The following is a 14,158-nucleotide window of genomic DNA, read 5'->3' as shown; positions in this document are numbered from 1 at the left end:
TCATCAAATAATTAAGAATTACTCTTTTTTGTATAAAATAATAATAAAAAAGACACCTTTAACTTAGAAGTAAGAGCAACTCATAACTTCCCTTGAAATCAAGCACTAAGCACTACCCTTGCTTATCAACCATCTTTCTCAATCGGCTAAAGCTTTTCAAGACTTTTATTGCTTATAATGGTGTAAATCATTTTATTTTTAAAATGTATTGGTTCAATTAAATTTAATTGCGTCTATTAAGGTTGAGCATTTAGTCTATTCGATTCAAAATCAAATCAAATTGAATAAATTGAAAAATTAAAATTTTGGTATTTATAAAAATCAAACCGAACTGATTTTAATAAAAAATTGAATTAAATCAAACCGATTTGATTCAATTTGATTCAGTTTGAATTTTTAATAATTTTTTTTATTTTTTATACTTTACTTCTAATATTTTAAAATTTAATTAAAATATTTTAACATTAATAATCTCTCTATATTATTAAAAATAATATACTATTATCACTAATCGATTTGATTTAATTTTTTAATTTTTTTATTAAAATCGAATCGAACTGAAATAATAAAAAATTTTAAAATTAAAAATTAAATCAAACAGAAATAAATAAAAAATCAAATTAAAATTTTAAATTAATTTATTCAGTCAATTTTTTCGATTTAAATTAAATACGGATTCAACCGTATAAAAATTTAATAATATATTTCTTTTCAAATTTTAAAAATATTTCATTCTTAAAATTCAATATGTATAGAAACTCATAATATATCATCTCTATCACTTAACGGTAAAAGTATCGTTTTAAATATATTAATTTAAATTTAAAATAATATATTTAAATTATATAAACTCCAATGCCTACACAGCTCAAATTCTTTTTCAGTATCTGAATTTTTTCCCAAAAAACAAAAAACAGTTTTGAAACGTCGTTCCAAGCTGGTTATGCCTCGAATTTAACCAAAGAGAAAACTTTTTTAAAAAAAAAAAAAAAAACTATAATTGATGTTATTAGTAATGAAGATTATTTTGAATTAATAATTTAAATTTGTATTAAATCTGAGAAATTATACAATATTTTGAGAGCACATAAAAATAGTGCGCTCTCTCAGAAAACACGAGTTCTCAGTAAAAATGTATGAAAAATGATATATATGTCTAAGGGTATTAAATAATTTATGGTGAAAAATTAAATAAATAAATAATTAATTAAATTATCTACGTTTGTATGAACTATTTATCGTAATTTTAAAGAATTTTTTTTATTTATGTTTTTGAATGGAATGAGAGCATTTTATAATTTTATGAAGGGATATCATTAGTGGGTAGAAATTAATTCTCACAGTCATTAAGCTAAACAATTTCAAGAGAATACCAAAAAATTAAAGGATAAGAAATTTAAAAATAAAATTAAAAAAAAAGTTAATTAGGAAATTCAAAGTTTGCTTTTGTATTTTTTTTTTTTTTTTGCTTTTTTCACCTCATAACATTCTTTATTACTCTATTTTAAAAAAAACATACTTTATTACTTAATGCATTTAATTTTATTTATCTTCAAAAAAAAGTAATATTATCCTGTAATAATAACTAATACTCCAAATAATTCTTTTTTATTAAATTTGATAATCATAAATTCAAAGGTTTAGCTTGGTAGAAAGTGCATCCTGTAGCCTTGAAAGGTCTAAGGTTCAACTCCCCCAACCCCTATTTTAAAAAAAAAAACAATATATAAAAATAGATTTTTATTTAATTTTTTTATAAAAATGTTCACTTTGAATATATAATAAATTCGGTACAGATAAATCTTTTAGACCATCTAACAATTATAAATACGAACATTTATTAAAATATAATCACATAATTCTATTTTATAATGAAATGACAATAGCAAATAATTTAAATTTAATTATTATTATGTCGCATCAATTATTCTATTTTTTAATATATCAGAATTTATGATTAACTTCCTCAATCTATACTTATTATATAAACACTTTGCAATTAAATCCTTAATCAAAACACTTATTTTTTTACTAATTATGTGCATTAATTTGACATTTGACAAATATCAATAAAATCACTCACTATATATAAAATTTGCAAAATCACCAATTTTGTTTGAGTCAATTCTAAGTTAAATTTAGAGACTCTTGTGCATTAAAGATCAGGATAAAAAATAAAAAAAAAGAAGTATAAGTTTAGATATTATTTAAAAAAGTTTATAAAAACTATTTTTTATTTTGTGTTTTTATTTAAGACATCAAATTTATTTTTTTAAAAATCAATTACTTTTTAACTAATTTAAAAATATGTTTTTATTGCTAGCTTAACGGCACTCTTTAAGGATACTTTAGTAGTTTTAGACTATTTATTTGTAAAAAATAATTTGTAATTAGAAAATATTTTTCATGAAAATATTTTTTTATAAAATATTTTTTATATATTTATATATCTTAATAAGATTTAATAAGAATTTTAAAATGTAAATACCTTTACCCAATTTAAATTTAAATTTAAATTCTTGTATCCCAATTTTTTTATTAAAAAAATGTATAAATTTGGAGAACATGTATACAAATGGAGAGAGATCAAAGGGTTATGTATAGAAAACATCCAAGTCAGATTAATTCAAATCCTATAATTACTAAACATAATAAGATGTAGACAAATAAGTACTACAAACAAACTCCACCGCAACAATAAGCAAAATGAAGTCTCCTTCTTCTTCTTCTTCCTCTGTCTTCATCAGAAAACCTCGTCTCTCTCCATATCTCTTCACTCTTCTAATCTTCATTGTCTTCGTTTCTATTCTCTACGGAGAAGACTTCATCTGCCTTCTCGGCCGACTCGACCCCAACTCCGGCACCCTCGTAACAAAATCCGGTAAGTAAAACTTCGCAGTTCCGGCGACGATTTTGAGTAATTTTGTTTAGAGAGCTTAGTTTTTCATGTTCATTGTGTTTGGGGATAGAGAAGAAGTGGGAGGAGCTACCTTTCGCCATTGGGAAGACACCAGAAGGGTGTGACGTGTTCAGTGGGAGATGGGTGAGGGACGAGTCAACTCACCCGCTTTATGAGGAATGGGAGTGTCCGTATATTCAGCCGCAATTGACTTGTCAAGAGCATGGGAGGCCTGAGAAGGAGTATCAGAAATGGAGATGGCAACCCCATGGATGTGATCTTCCAAGGTCTGTTTTCTTCTCTCTGCTTAATCTCTCTGTTATTATTTTTTTTAAATCTTTATTCTTTTTTTCTTTTAATAATGGGATTTATAATTTTCATGGAAATTGATACAAAACATATGAATTTATTGTTGACACATGTGTTACTGGGGGGTAGTTGGGGGCCAGTTCAGAGACTTGAGAAATGGAATCTTTACACGTGGGATGGGATGATACTGTTCTGTTCTCCATCTTCACTTCCAATGTATTTGGGAATTTTTCATCTTTCACTCTTGAGTTTTATATTTCTGAGTTTGGGTTTTGTGATTTCTCCAACTTTTTTACTGGGATTACAGATTAAATGAGATTCGAATTTCGGTCAACTAAATTATTAAGACTTTCATCGGCAATAATCTTTTTAAAGTGGTATTTAATATTTTAATAAATCAAAATAAAATATTTAATATTAAAAATAATTACCCCAAACCCTAAACATATTTTGTGGGCTTGCTAAGAATCTTTACTGGTTAGTGTCATTATAATAATATTATAATACAGCTCATTGAGTGTTTAACTAATGCATCTTTTTATATAAAATAATCTTTTTTATAGATCTAAGCAGTTTGGTGTTAATTTTATTTGTGGGCTTGAGCCTTATTTTCAATTTCCTTTTAGTTGGGCCTTAGTCCCAAGTCAATTTTCTTAGGCTAAATTAAATTTATTGTTTGCATATGACATTTATAATCTTTATCACAAATTAATTGCAGTTTCAATGCCACATTGATGCTTGAGACTCTAAGAGGAAAAAGAATGATGTTTGTTGGGGATTCCTTGAACCGAGGCCAGTATTCTTCTATGGTCTGTCTTCTCCATAGACTCATCCCTGAACATGCCAAATCCATGGAAACTTTCGATTCTCTTACAGTCTTCACTGCCAAGGTAATCAAATTTCCTCTTTACGGCTGTGAAACCTTGAGTTCGAGTTTCAGTTGAAGTCAATTATATCAACATTTTTGAAGTTCTTGTGTTTGTAGGAGTACAATGCCACAATAGAGTTCTACTGGGCACCATTTCTTCTTGAATCAAATTCAGACAATGCTGTAATCCATAGAATATCTGATAGGATTGTGAGAAAAGGTTCAATCAACAAACATGGCAAAAATTGGAAAGGAGTTGATATTTTAGTCTTCAATACTTATCTATGGTGGATGACTGGCCACAAGATGAAAATCTTGTAACTCTTCTTTCCCTTCATCTATCAAACTAATGTATTTATACCCTTTTCAATAAAGTTCTAATGATGGTTTCCGTTTTCTAGGCAAGGTTCTTTCGACAATGAAGTGAAAGATATCATAGAGTTATCGACAGAGGATGCTTATCGAATGGCGATGAGAAGCATGTTGAGATGGGTGAGAAAGAATATGAACCCTAGCAAAACTAGGGTTTTCTTCACCAGCATGTCACCTTCTCATGGAAAGTAAGTAGGCTTACAAATTCTTGATTTCTCCTTTCGTTTTTGTCCCTTTTTGTAAGCTATATAATAAGAGGTAGCTTTCGCTCTTTCTTATAGTCTCTCATTTTACCCTGTTGATGTTTTCTTAGGAGCATAGATTGGGGAGGGGAACCGGGTCTCAGTTGTTACAATGAAACAACTTTGATTGATAATCCGACCTATTGGAGTTCTGATTGCCAGAAGAGTATAATGGAAGTAATCAGAGAAGTGTTCAGAAAATCGAAATTCCCTATTTCATTTTTGAACATTACTCAATTGTCAAGTTATAGAAAAGATGCACACACATCAATCTATAAGAAGCAATGGAACCCATTGACTCCTGAGCAGATAGCTAATCCTGTTAGCTATGCAGATTGTGTTCATTGGTGTTTACCTGGCCTTCAAGATACTTGGAATGAGCTTCTATTTGCCAAGCTTTTTTATCCTTAGTAAATATATGATTATACTCGCAATTCAAAAATGGTGAATTAGGGTTTTTTCTTTTTAAAAAAATCCCTCTTTTGAAATGTGGGGTTTAATTGTTGGGGTTGATTGAAGATAGGTTTGAATTCGTTAGAGATGATGTTGTTGTGGAGCTTGGAAGGATTATGAAGGAGAGCGAAAAGAAAGTGAACGAGAAAGAGAGGAGAAAAAAAAAAAAAAAAGGAAGAAGATTATTGTGTACAATAAAAATATTAAATTTTAATTTTAATTTACATTTTATATATTTGAATTAAAATAATTAAAATGTTTTTAATAGTATTTAGAATGAATAATTTTTTTAATATTCTTTTAACACTTTTTTTATAAAAAAAATAATTTTCGTGTTCAATTATTAGAATTGTTTACTGATTATAGATGAGAATTAGATTAATAAGCTTAGTGAGATAAGGCTCTGTTCATGGAAAATATTTTTTATGAAAATATTTTCATATTTTTTAATTGTAATTGAAACACTCAAAAAATTTAATAAATAAAAATATTTTTTTAGTAAAAAAATAAATCATTTTAAATAATATTATATTTTTTACTGTTCATATTTTTATTAAAATTTATATATATAAATTTATTAATAAATTTTATTTCTTAATTAAAATTAATTTCAAAAGTTGCACTTAATTTGTGCAGCTAATTGCTCTTAATTCTGATTACGAGTCAGTTTCAAGCATTCAGGTTATTGACCAGTCAAACTGTTCTCATAATAAATAAAAATAATATTCTGACTGTTTTAATATTTTTATAATTTTTTGAATAGGAGATGGATTAATGAGACAGAATCTAAAATTCTGATTATTTGCAAAAATAATTTATATATAAAATATATTATTTTACGAAAATTACTTTTGAATGAAGTTTTTCAGCAGAATGTAATTATCTACAAATATTAATTTTTCCTACCATATGAATGAAATTTAAACTCAAAAAATTATTATTTGCTGCTTGAAGTAAAAAATTCTGAAAGAATTTTATTCAATCAATTTTTTTATTTAAGAGATAAAATTTCAGTTTTTTTATAAAAAAAAAAAATCATTTTTAAAATAGTAAAAAATTATATTTTATTTTATAAAAATTAAAGTAATTTCTTATGAATCATTCCTGACAAGTTATGGGTCGAGCATGTTGAGGATGAAGAAACCTTAATTTTTTTGTGTTGGTTAATTAAAATTAATCATGTGGATACTTAGAAATAGGTGAGCATTTTGATCAATTTAATTTTTAAATCGAATTGAACTGAATTGATCTAATTTAATTTGATTTGATTAATTTAAAATTTTAATAAATTTTTTATTTTTTATATTTTAAAATTTAATTGAAATATTTTAATTTTAATATGATCTAATTACTTTATTAGTTCGTTTTGATTTTTTTTAATTTTTTTTAATTAAAACTGAATTAAATAAAAATAATTGAAATTTTTGAAATTAAAAATTCAATTTAATTGAAAATAAATAAAAAATACAACCGAATTTTTAAATTCAATTAATTTTTTTTAATCTAAACGAAATACGGCTATCCTTTGAGTGAATTTGATGTGCACAATCAATGTGGGGGAAATTAAATGAAAATCCTATCCTTGGCAACTTGCAAAGCCACTTGCTGATCTAGCTTTGCTCTTTCTCTTCCAAAGCAACACATGGTACATTCAGAAAGGAATATAAAAAGGAGCAAAAAGCAACAACTTGCCTAATAAATTTTCAATTCAATTTCCATTATTAATTAAGCCAATTTGCTGATCCATCACCTTTCGATTAATTTTTCTAATTATTTTTTTTAATGGGAATTTCTATTGTTCAAGTAAATTTAATTGGTTGTGAAAAATAAATTAAATATTATGAAACTTTTATGTTCTATACTATAAATTATTTATTTTTGTAAAAAAATATTTATTAATAAATTTGATTTTTTAAATAAATAAATATTTTTTAGCTAATTAATAGGATGCACTCCAAGGCTTAGCCTGGTGGAAAGTGCATCCTATAGCCTTCAAGGTCTAAGGTTTGACTCCCCCAACCCCTATTTCAAAAAAAAATATATATATTTTTTAGCTAATTAATGTTGTAAATTTTTTTTGAATTAACAATATTATTATTATTTAGAAACAATTTTTTATTTTATTATCTACAAAAATATATTATTATCTTTATATATTATATTTCTTCATCACTAATTTTATTAATTTAATAATTTTTTATAAAATAATTTCTTAACAAAAATACATATCATTATTTGTAAATGTATAAAATTAAAACACACAAATGTTAAAAGATTTAAATTTTTAAAGAAAAGTTTACAAAAGTATTATTATTTTGAAATATTTTTATTTAAATTTATTATAAAAAATTTTTAATTTTTTATTATATATAATAATATATTTTAATAAAAAATTATTTTATATTTAATAGAATTATAATTTTAACTGTTTTTTTTATTTGTTGTGAAAATATAATTAAATTGCTGTTTTAATGCAGAAATAAATGTAACGAAATTTAAGTTATAATTAAAATAAAAATATATAATATAACAATTAAGCGATCATTTATCTTAAACTTTATAGTAGTGTGTTACTATAGAATAGCAGAATTATTAAATTATCACCCAAAGGGTAGACTAAGAATTGAAAAAGAACCTTACTCCTGCAGATATATAAATTTCTTAATTAATTAATTAATCACCAAGAACCTTGCTCCTACAACTATATATATTATTTTAATTGCCAACTAGTTAGTTTAGATGATCACAATTTTTTTTATAACCCCAAAAAATAAAAATTTAGTTGATCACGACTAGCTACGTTTAATAATCTTTTGCATCCTTTTGTCGTCAAGAATAGCTAATTTACATTATTTTTACTAACATACCTTTCACCAATATTATTATATTATTAAATTATTTTTCTATAAATATTAAATACCGATATAATAGATATCTAAATATAAATTATTAGAAAATTATCTATAATTCGGAATGGATGAAAAAAAAACAAAGAAGAGAAACAGAAAAGAAAAATAAAAAGAAAAAGGGAAAGATCAAGGACAAAGGTGGAGCATAAATAAAACATAAAATATAAACTAAAATTGTATGCTAATTTGGAAACAATGTTGAAGGAAAATTAACAAAGTTGACAAGATTAAAAATATATATTATAAACACCTTCAAGAGCCAATTTCATAATTCGGGATTGGCAATCCATGATCCATGATCAGATCCAAACCCGAATCAAAAACAAAAATAATTATGAAAAAATCAAGATGATGATGATGATGATTGAGTATTCTTGGCCATGTTCTCAGCAATCTGAGCCAAAGATTCCAAGTTGCATCTTACAATTGTATCGACAAAAACACATGTATCTTCCTTAGTATTTCCTGTAGGAATATCAACAACGTACGATTCTATAACAACCGTACCATTTCCGCCTGAAGAAGAGTGGAGGGTGGTCACCGACCGGTAATTATTTAGCCGGTGGTTTCCGCCGATCACGCTAAAGCTCAAGACATGACGTTCATCATCAAGAATTTCAAGTCTTTCAGTGCTCGACTCAGCAGGAAGTCCAGACACCACATGAACCTGTCGGAGAGTTCCTACATCTCCATCTCCGTTGATAAGATGGCAGCTCTTAACAAAGTGTTTATAAGCTTGAGGGTTATCAAAACGGCGAACCACCGACCAGACAGTGGAGACAGGTGCATTGATTGTCTTGACGACGGCGGAGCAACACTGGTTTGGTCCCATGGTACGAGAATGGAAGCAAGAAACGTAGTCAGGAACCGAAGAAGTAGGAACCCGCCAAGAGTTGATGGTGGTTTGAGGCTGCTTGTGGCAAGGCAAAGCTGTGGTTCTTTGGAGTTGCAGGGAAGCTGCAGCAGGCATAATTAATTTGAAGGGTGAGTTCTTTTTGGTTGGTTTCTTGAGGATTGTGTTGAGGTTAAGATCAAGAATCATGCACAAGAGATGGTAAGATATATAAACAAGAGAGAAAGAGAAGGAAAAGGAAGGAAAGTTTCAATTTCAATTTCCCCTTTTATGTCCACTTGGATTAATTTGAAATTTTTATGGAGATTTAAGAGATCAGAGAGAGAGAGAGAGAAAGATAGAGAATTTTGGGGTGGTGAGATTATCAAATGCATCATATACAAGCAAGTGGATCCTCAACTTGCAAGTTGGTTTGGACTTAGTTTAGGTAATTATCCCATTATTCAATTAAAAACCACAAGAATGCCATTTTTATTTATTTATTTAAAAAATTATTAATTAATCTATATATCATGAATAAATCAATTGGTTTCTCACTTTAAAAAAATATATTTATAAATTTTAAAAAATTATTAATTAGTCTTTTAATTAATTTTAATGGTTATATATTTTATTATTATATTTTAAAAAAATTCATTATTAAATTTCTAGAAATTTATAAAAAGTTTATTAATTAATTTTTTATAAAAATATTTTATATATTTCTTTATATTTAATCGATAAAATTAATTAAAAAAAAACTAGTAAGTAGAACTTTTTAATATATTAAAAAAGTTTTAATATATTTTTTAAAATATAAAAATTAATTAATGAATTTATTTTCAAACAATTTTTTGTGCATATGTCATTTTCAAAGGTTTGCCAACTTCCCAATCACATGCTTGTATTTTTGTGTATGGAAATTAAGGAATCAACATCTCTTGGTAGTTGTAGCCCAACAAAATTAAAGGGTATTTTTCAATCTATTTGCTTCTTTTGTAAATGTAGATGGGATTATATTATAATTAATTATATACATAATCACTAAAAAAATTAAAAATATACATTTTATACTTAATTTTCCTTTTCCTAATTTAGGTTAATTTTCTTCTTTCTAACTTCACAAAATTGAAGGTTTTTGTAGCTTAAAGGAATAAGATGTTTCTAGTTTGTTTTGCTCTTTTTTTATTATTAAATTCTTAATTTTTATAATTTTTTTATTACAGTGAAAAACGATATTAATTAAAAATGGCAATAGTTAAAAATAAAAATAAATCCCACAAATTCTTTAAAGCTCTTTGGTAAGTAGACTCTGAAATCTGTGTGCTATTGCTAATAATTAATTCTTCTCCAAGCGTGCACTGTAAATAACTATACTTTAATTTACAGCTAACCACACATTATTAGTAAAAATATATAACCACTACTTTAATTTAAAATAAAAACTAATTAATAAATTTTTCATAAAATAAAAATTAAATAATAAATTTCTCTAATTTTAAATTATTATTTTAATAATATTAAGATAATAATTTTATAAACATTATTAAAACACTGTTGCTTAATGACATGCTAAAATGAGAAAAATACTTTGTTTAGATTTAAATCACTAATACAGATAAATAAATTTTATATCCATACATTTTGATGGTCTAATGCATGAACCATGACTTTTGAATTTTGGGTTGTTTTTTATTTTAATTGGAATGGATTAATGTACTTGAGATTATGCTTTAAATCCAAATCTTAATAAATAAAATAAGATTCTTTTTATTTGCCAATTGTAATTAAATAAAAATAATGAATATTTTATTAAGGGTTAAATTTGTTTTCTTCTTCCTGAAAGAAAGAAAAAGAATTCAAAATCTTATAAGTTAATTTGCGTATTCAATTATGCAGCCACCCTGATGAATAATTATAATTGCAATTGCAAGTAGAAAGAAGCTAATTCTATGGGCTACAAAGCATATGCAGTAATCCTTCTTTTTATTTATTTATTTAATAATTTTATATTTTTCTCACTTTAATTAATACTTTATTTATTTTGATAATTTTTTTTAGTTAGCTTAAAAGATAGTTTGTAATTTTAGTCAATGTCTGCTACATTTGGAGAACTTTGAAAATGTAATGGTCCAATATATGGTCAGATAACATCCCTCTACCAAACAATTAATTTCAATAATTATATATAAAAATTAAATTAAATAATTAATTATTATAATATTATTTTTTAAAAAATATAAATTTGAATGGAAAGTTCATATGGTTTCAGCAGGGAGGAATGAAAAATTTTCTTAATTAATGCACAACTATATAGATATAAATACATAATCATGATGGTCGTCACCCATGACAAGAATTCATTGAATTATAGCATTCAATTCTCTTCTCAAAGTTAATTTAAATTCAATGTAAGTTGCCTATTGGTGGAATTCAAAAGCTAGCTAGCGAACATTTCTCCCTTATTTAATACCCAAAGAATATTAATTTAATTTTAATTAAATTAAAATTACAAAAAAATTAATTGATTGTATTTTATTAATTTTCAAATTTAAGAAAAATTATGGATAACTAACATAAATGTCTTTGAATATCAAATTTCTGTATCAAAATACATTTAGGTTTAGGTTTTGTTATTAGACATATTAGTTTTTTCATGCATTTTCAAAATATATTTCGTTAAAATTTCGTAAAATAAACTAATTGATCATTAGGTTTTGACATTGTTAATTCTTTCATTTTTTTATTTTTTAAAATATCCATCTCCTACAAAGGGTATTTGATTCTTTTTTTAGTATCAACAATTGAATGATTGATCTATTCAATGAACTCAAAAAATTAGGAACATTTTAATTGGTTTTGAAATATAGGATTTCATGTATTCATCAGAAGCATTCTTTTAAAATAAAATTATAGTATTTAAATTATTTTACAAAAATTAAAATATTAATATAATAACTCATATGTTTTGACGTAATTTCTAAAAATAACTAGTAGAACTAGTCCAATCAATAAAAAATAAAAATTTTATCCATTGAAATTTATATTCTTTTAATTTAATTTTTCAAATGAAATTATTTATATAAATATATTATACATCAAAGGTGTATTCTATTTAATATAAATCCTCATCCCTAATTTAATTGGTTGAATCTCTAACTGAAAGGTAAAATTATTGATTTTGGCAATATAGCCATGCTCAGCCTGCACTTACTTAAAAGACTATTCTATGCAATTTTATTATTTTTAATCACTTTATTTTTTATATAAATTAAGAAATGATATTATAGTTAAAGAAACAAACTTTTTCTATCAACTTTTCCATTATATTTATTTTTAATATAAAATGATAAAATTAAATTTTAATGAAATTATATGCTGTTTGAATTATGTTTTCTAAATAATTAATAAGAAATTATATTAAAAATAAAATAAAATAAAATAAGAATATAATAATCCATTTGCATATAAACGAAGAAAGATATATATATATATATATATATATATATATATATATATATATATATATATATATATATTCTTAAAAAGCATGTTTAATGAATATTTGACTTATTAAACATATTTTCAAACAAAATCTAGAAATTATTTGCGTGGAAATTTATAGTAAATTAACAGATAACATGTGATGTTAGGTGGTAAGTAATGAAAATTGATGTTGAAATATGGCTGTCCCTACTACCTAGGCCTTCAATTTCATTGCTTTCATTCAAAACAACCTTAAACTTATGAAATAACATAATAATAATATATATATATATTTTAAAAATTATAGAAAAAAAATACGCCAAATTCAGAATAGTAATTTTTATCACTAATTTTATCTATTTTTAACCAATTAAAAAAATTAAATATAAATTTGTTATATTATTAATATTATAAAAATATCACATATATTACTAATTACATTATAAAATTTATTTGAAATTTTATAAATTGACTATGAAAATAATTTTATTTTATAAAATTTAAGTATTGTTATAAATAAATTGAATTATTTCTGATTTTTTTATAAATTATGAATAATATAGTTAATTTTCATATCAATAGGTTGTAGCTTTTAATTTATGTATTTAGAGTGTAAATATATATTTACTTTTATAATATAAAAACTTATTTCAATTTAGCAGAGATTCTAGACACATTTACTCAAATCTACTACTAATATTGAGAGTATAAATTCTTATTTAGTTTTTATTGATAGATATATTTTTAATTTTATATGTATTTACTTGTAGAGGTATTATTATTTTTTAAAAAAAGTTATATTACAATATAAATATTTTTCGTAAAAAAATAAATTTCAAGATTATCTAATGAACTTATTAAAAAAACATAGAATTGAGGTTGATTTATACATTTTTTTTTTGTAGTATATTACTAAAGAAATATTTTTCCATTTTCAGAATAAAAAAAATCTTTAACAATATAATCATAAATATGCTGATATAACTGATTATCATTTTTAATTAATGATATTAAATTCATATTTATGATGATAAAATTTTGAATTAATAGAAACTAAAAAATAATTTTAATAATATTAAAATTAATTAAGGATGTTAAACCTTATCTACAATAATTTGATATGTTCAAAATTTATTTAGCTTTTTTTTATAATTTATTCAAGTCTAATTAAAATTAAATTTAAAAATTTATATATATCTTATAAGAATTTAATTTAATTTAATTATTATTATTATTATAAACTTTATTAAAAGACAATGTATTCAATAAATATAGTAGACAACTTGCTTATTCACCAATCTATATGCTCTGTCAACAATATCATGTTTTTCAAAGTATTATATTATTTTTTATGCAAGTAGCTAATTTATACTTTCTTTTGTACTTTATTTCTAATTAAAAAAATTTTGTACTTTTCTATTGGGGGAAAAAACTCATTAATTATCCTATCTCAAAATTTGAAGAAACTTCCACTTACTTTCTTGCATTTGCTTTAAAACCCTAGAAAGTTGATAATTCAATAACTTCATGCAACAAGTGGATGCTTTTTAATATTTTCATGATCAACTTTAATCAGATCTCTCTCTTTCCCCAAGTTGGGGGCATTACCAACTACTCAGCTCCTACAACTTTTGACATTATTATTCCATGAATAATTTATTACTTTTAAGTTTCAGAAATTTACTAATAATTTTAAAAAAATATATTAAAATATTTTTTAAATATTAAAAAATTATTGATTAGTTATGTGTTAATTTTACTCATTAAACATTTTATTATTTAATTTTT

At 23.9% G+C, this 14,158-nt stretch overlaps 2 protein-coding genes across 2 annotated transcripts; one reads left to right on the top strand and one right to left on the bottom strand.

The window, feature by feature from the left end:
* The first annotated feature begins 2,612 nt into the window (after positions 1-2,612).
* On the top strand, positions 2,613-5,292 carry LOC110624460 (protein trichome birefringence-like 33). The gene is made up of 6 exons (XM_021769623.2): positions 2,613-2,881; positions 2,970-3,186; positions 3,927-4,098; positions 4,194-4,393; positions 4,478-4,636; positions 4,762-5,292. Exons 1-6 carry the CDS (start codon positions 2,707-2,709, stop codon positions 5,099-5,101), a joined length of 1,263 nt encoding a protein of 420 aa, XP_021625315.1. The 5' UTR covers positions 2,613-2,706; the 3' UTR covers positions 5,102-5,292.
* A 2,899-nt stretch (positions 5,293-8,191) lies between these two features.
* LOC110624563 (abscisic acid receptor PYL4) lies at positions 8,192-9,239 on the bottom strand. Its single transcript, XM_021769760.2, has one exon. It carries the CDS (start codon positions 9,092-9,094, stop codon positions 8,396-8,398), a length of 699 nt encoding a protein of 232 aa, XP_021625452.1. The 5' UTR covers positions 9,095-9,239; the 3' UTR covers positions 8,192-8,395.
* Positions 9,240-14,158: the final 4,919 nt, after the last annotated feature.

Source organism: Manihot esculenta, chromosome 10 (assembly GCF_001659605.2).
Source record: "Manihot esculenta cultivar AM560-2 chromosome 10, M.esculenta_v8, whole genome shotgun sequence".
Lineage (NCBI taxonomy): Eukaryota > Viridiplantae > Streptophyta > Magnoliopsida > Malpighiales > Euphorbiaceae > Manihot > Manihot esculenta.
Note: the sequence above shows the minus strand (reverse complement) of the source record. Positions and strands in the feature narration are given on the sequence as shown.

What these genes read in the sequence shown, in the direction of transcription:
- LOC110624460 (XM_021769623.2), top strand. Translation starts at nt 2,707, where the DNA reads ATGAAGTCTCCTTCTTCTTCTTCTTCCTCTGTCTTCATCAGAAAACCT. An exon ending in CACCCTCGTAACAAAATCCG is followed by an intron (nt 2,882 to 2,969) that starts GTAAGTAAAACT and finishes GTTTGGGGATAG; the next exon opens with AGAAGAAGTGGGAGGAGCTA. An exon ending in TTACAGTCTTCACTGCCAAG is followed by an intron (nt 4,099 to 4,193) that starts GTAATCAAATTT and finishes TTGTGTTTGTAG; the next exon opens with GAGTACAATGCCACAATAGA.
- LOC110624563 (XM_021769760.2), bottom strand. Translation starts at nt 9,094, where the DNA reads ATGATTCTTGATCTTAACCTCAACACAATCCTCAAGAAACCAACCAAA.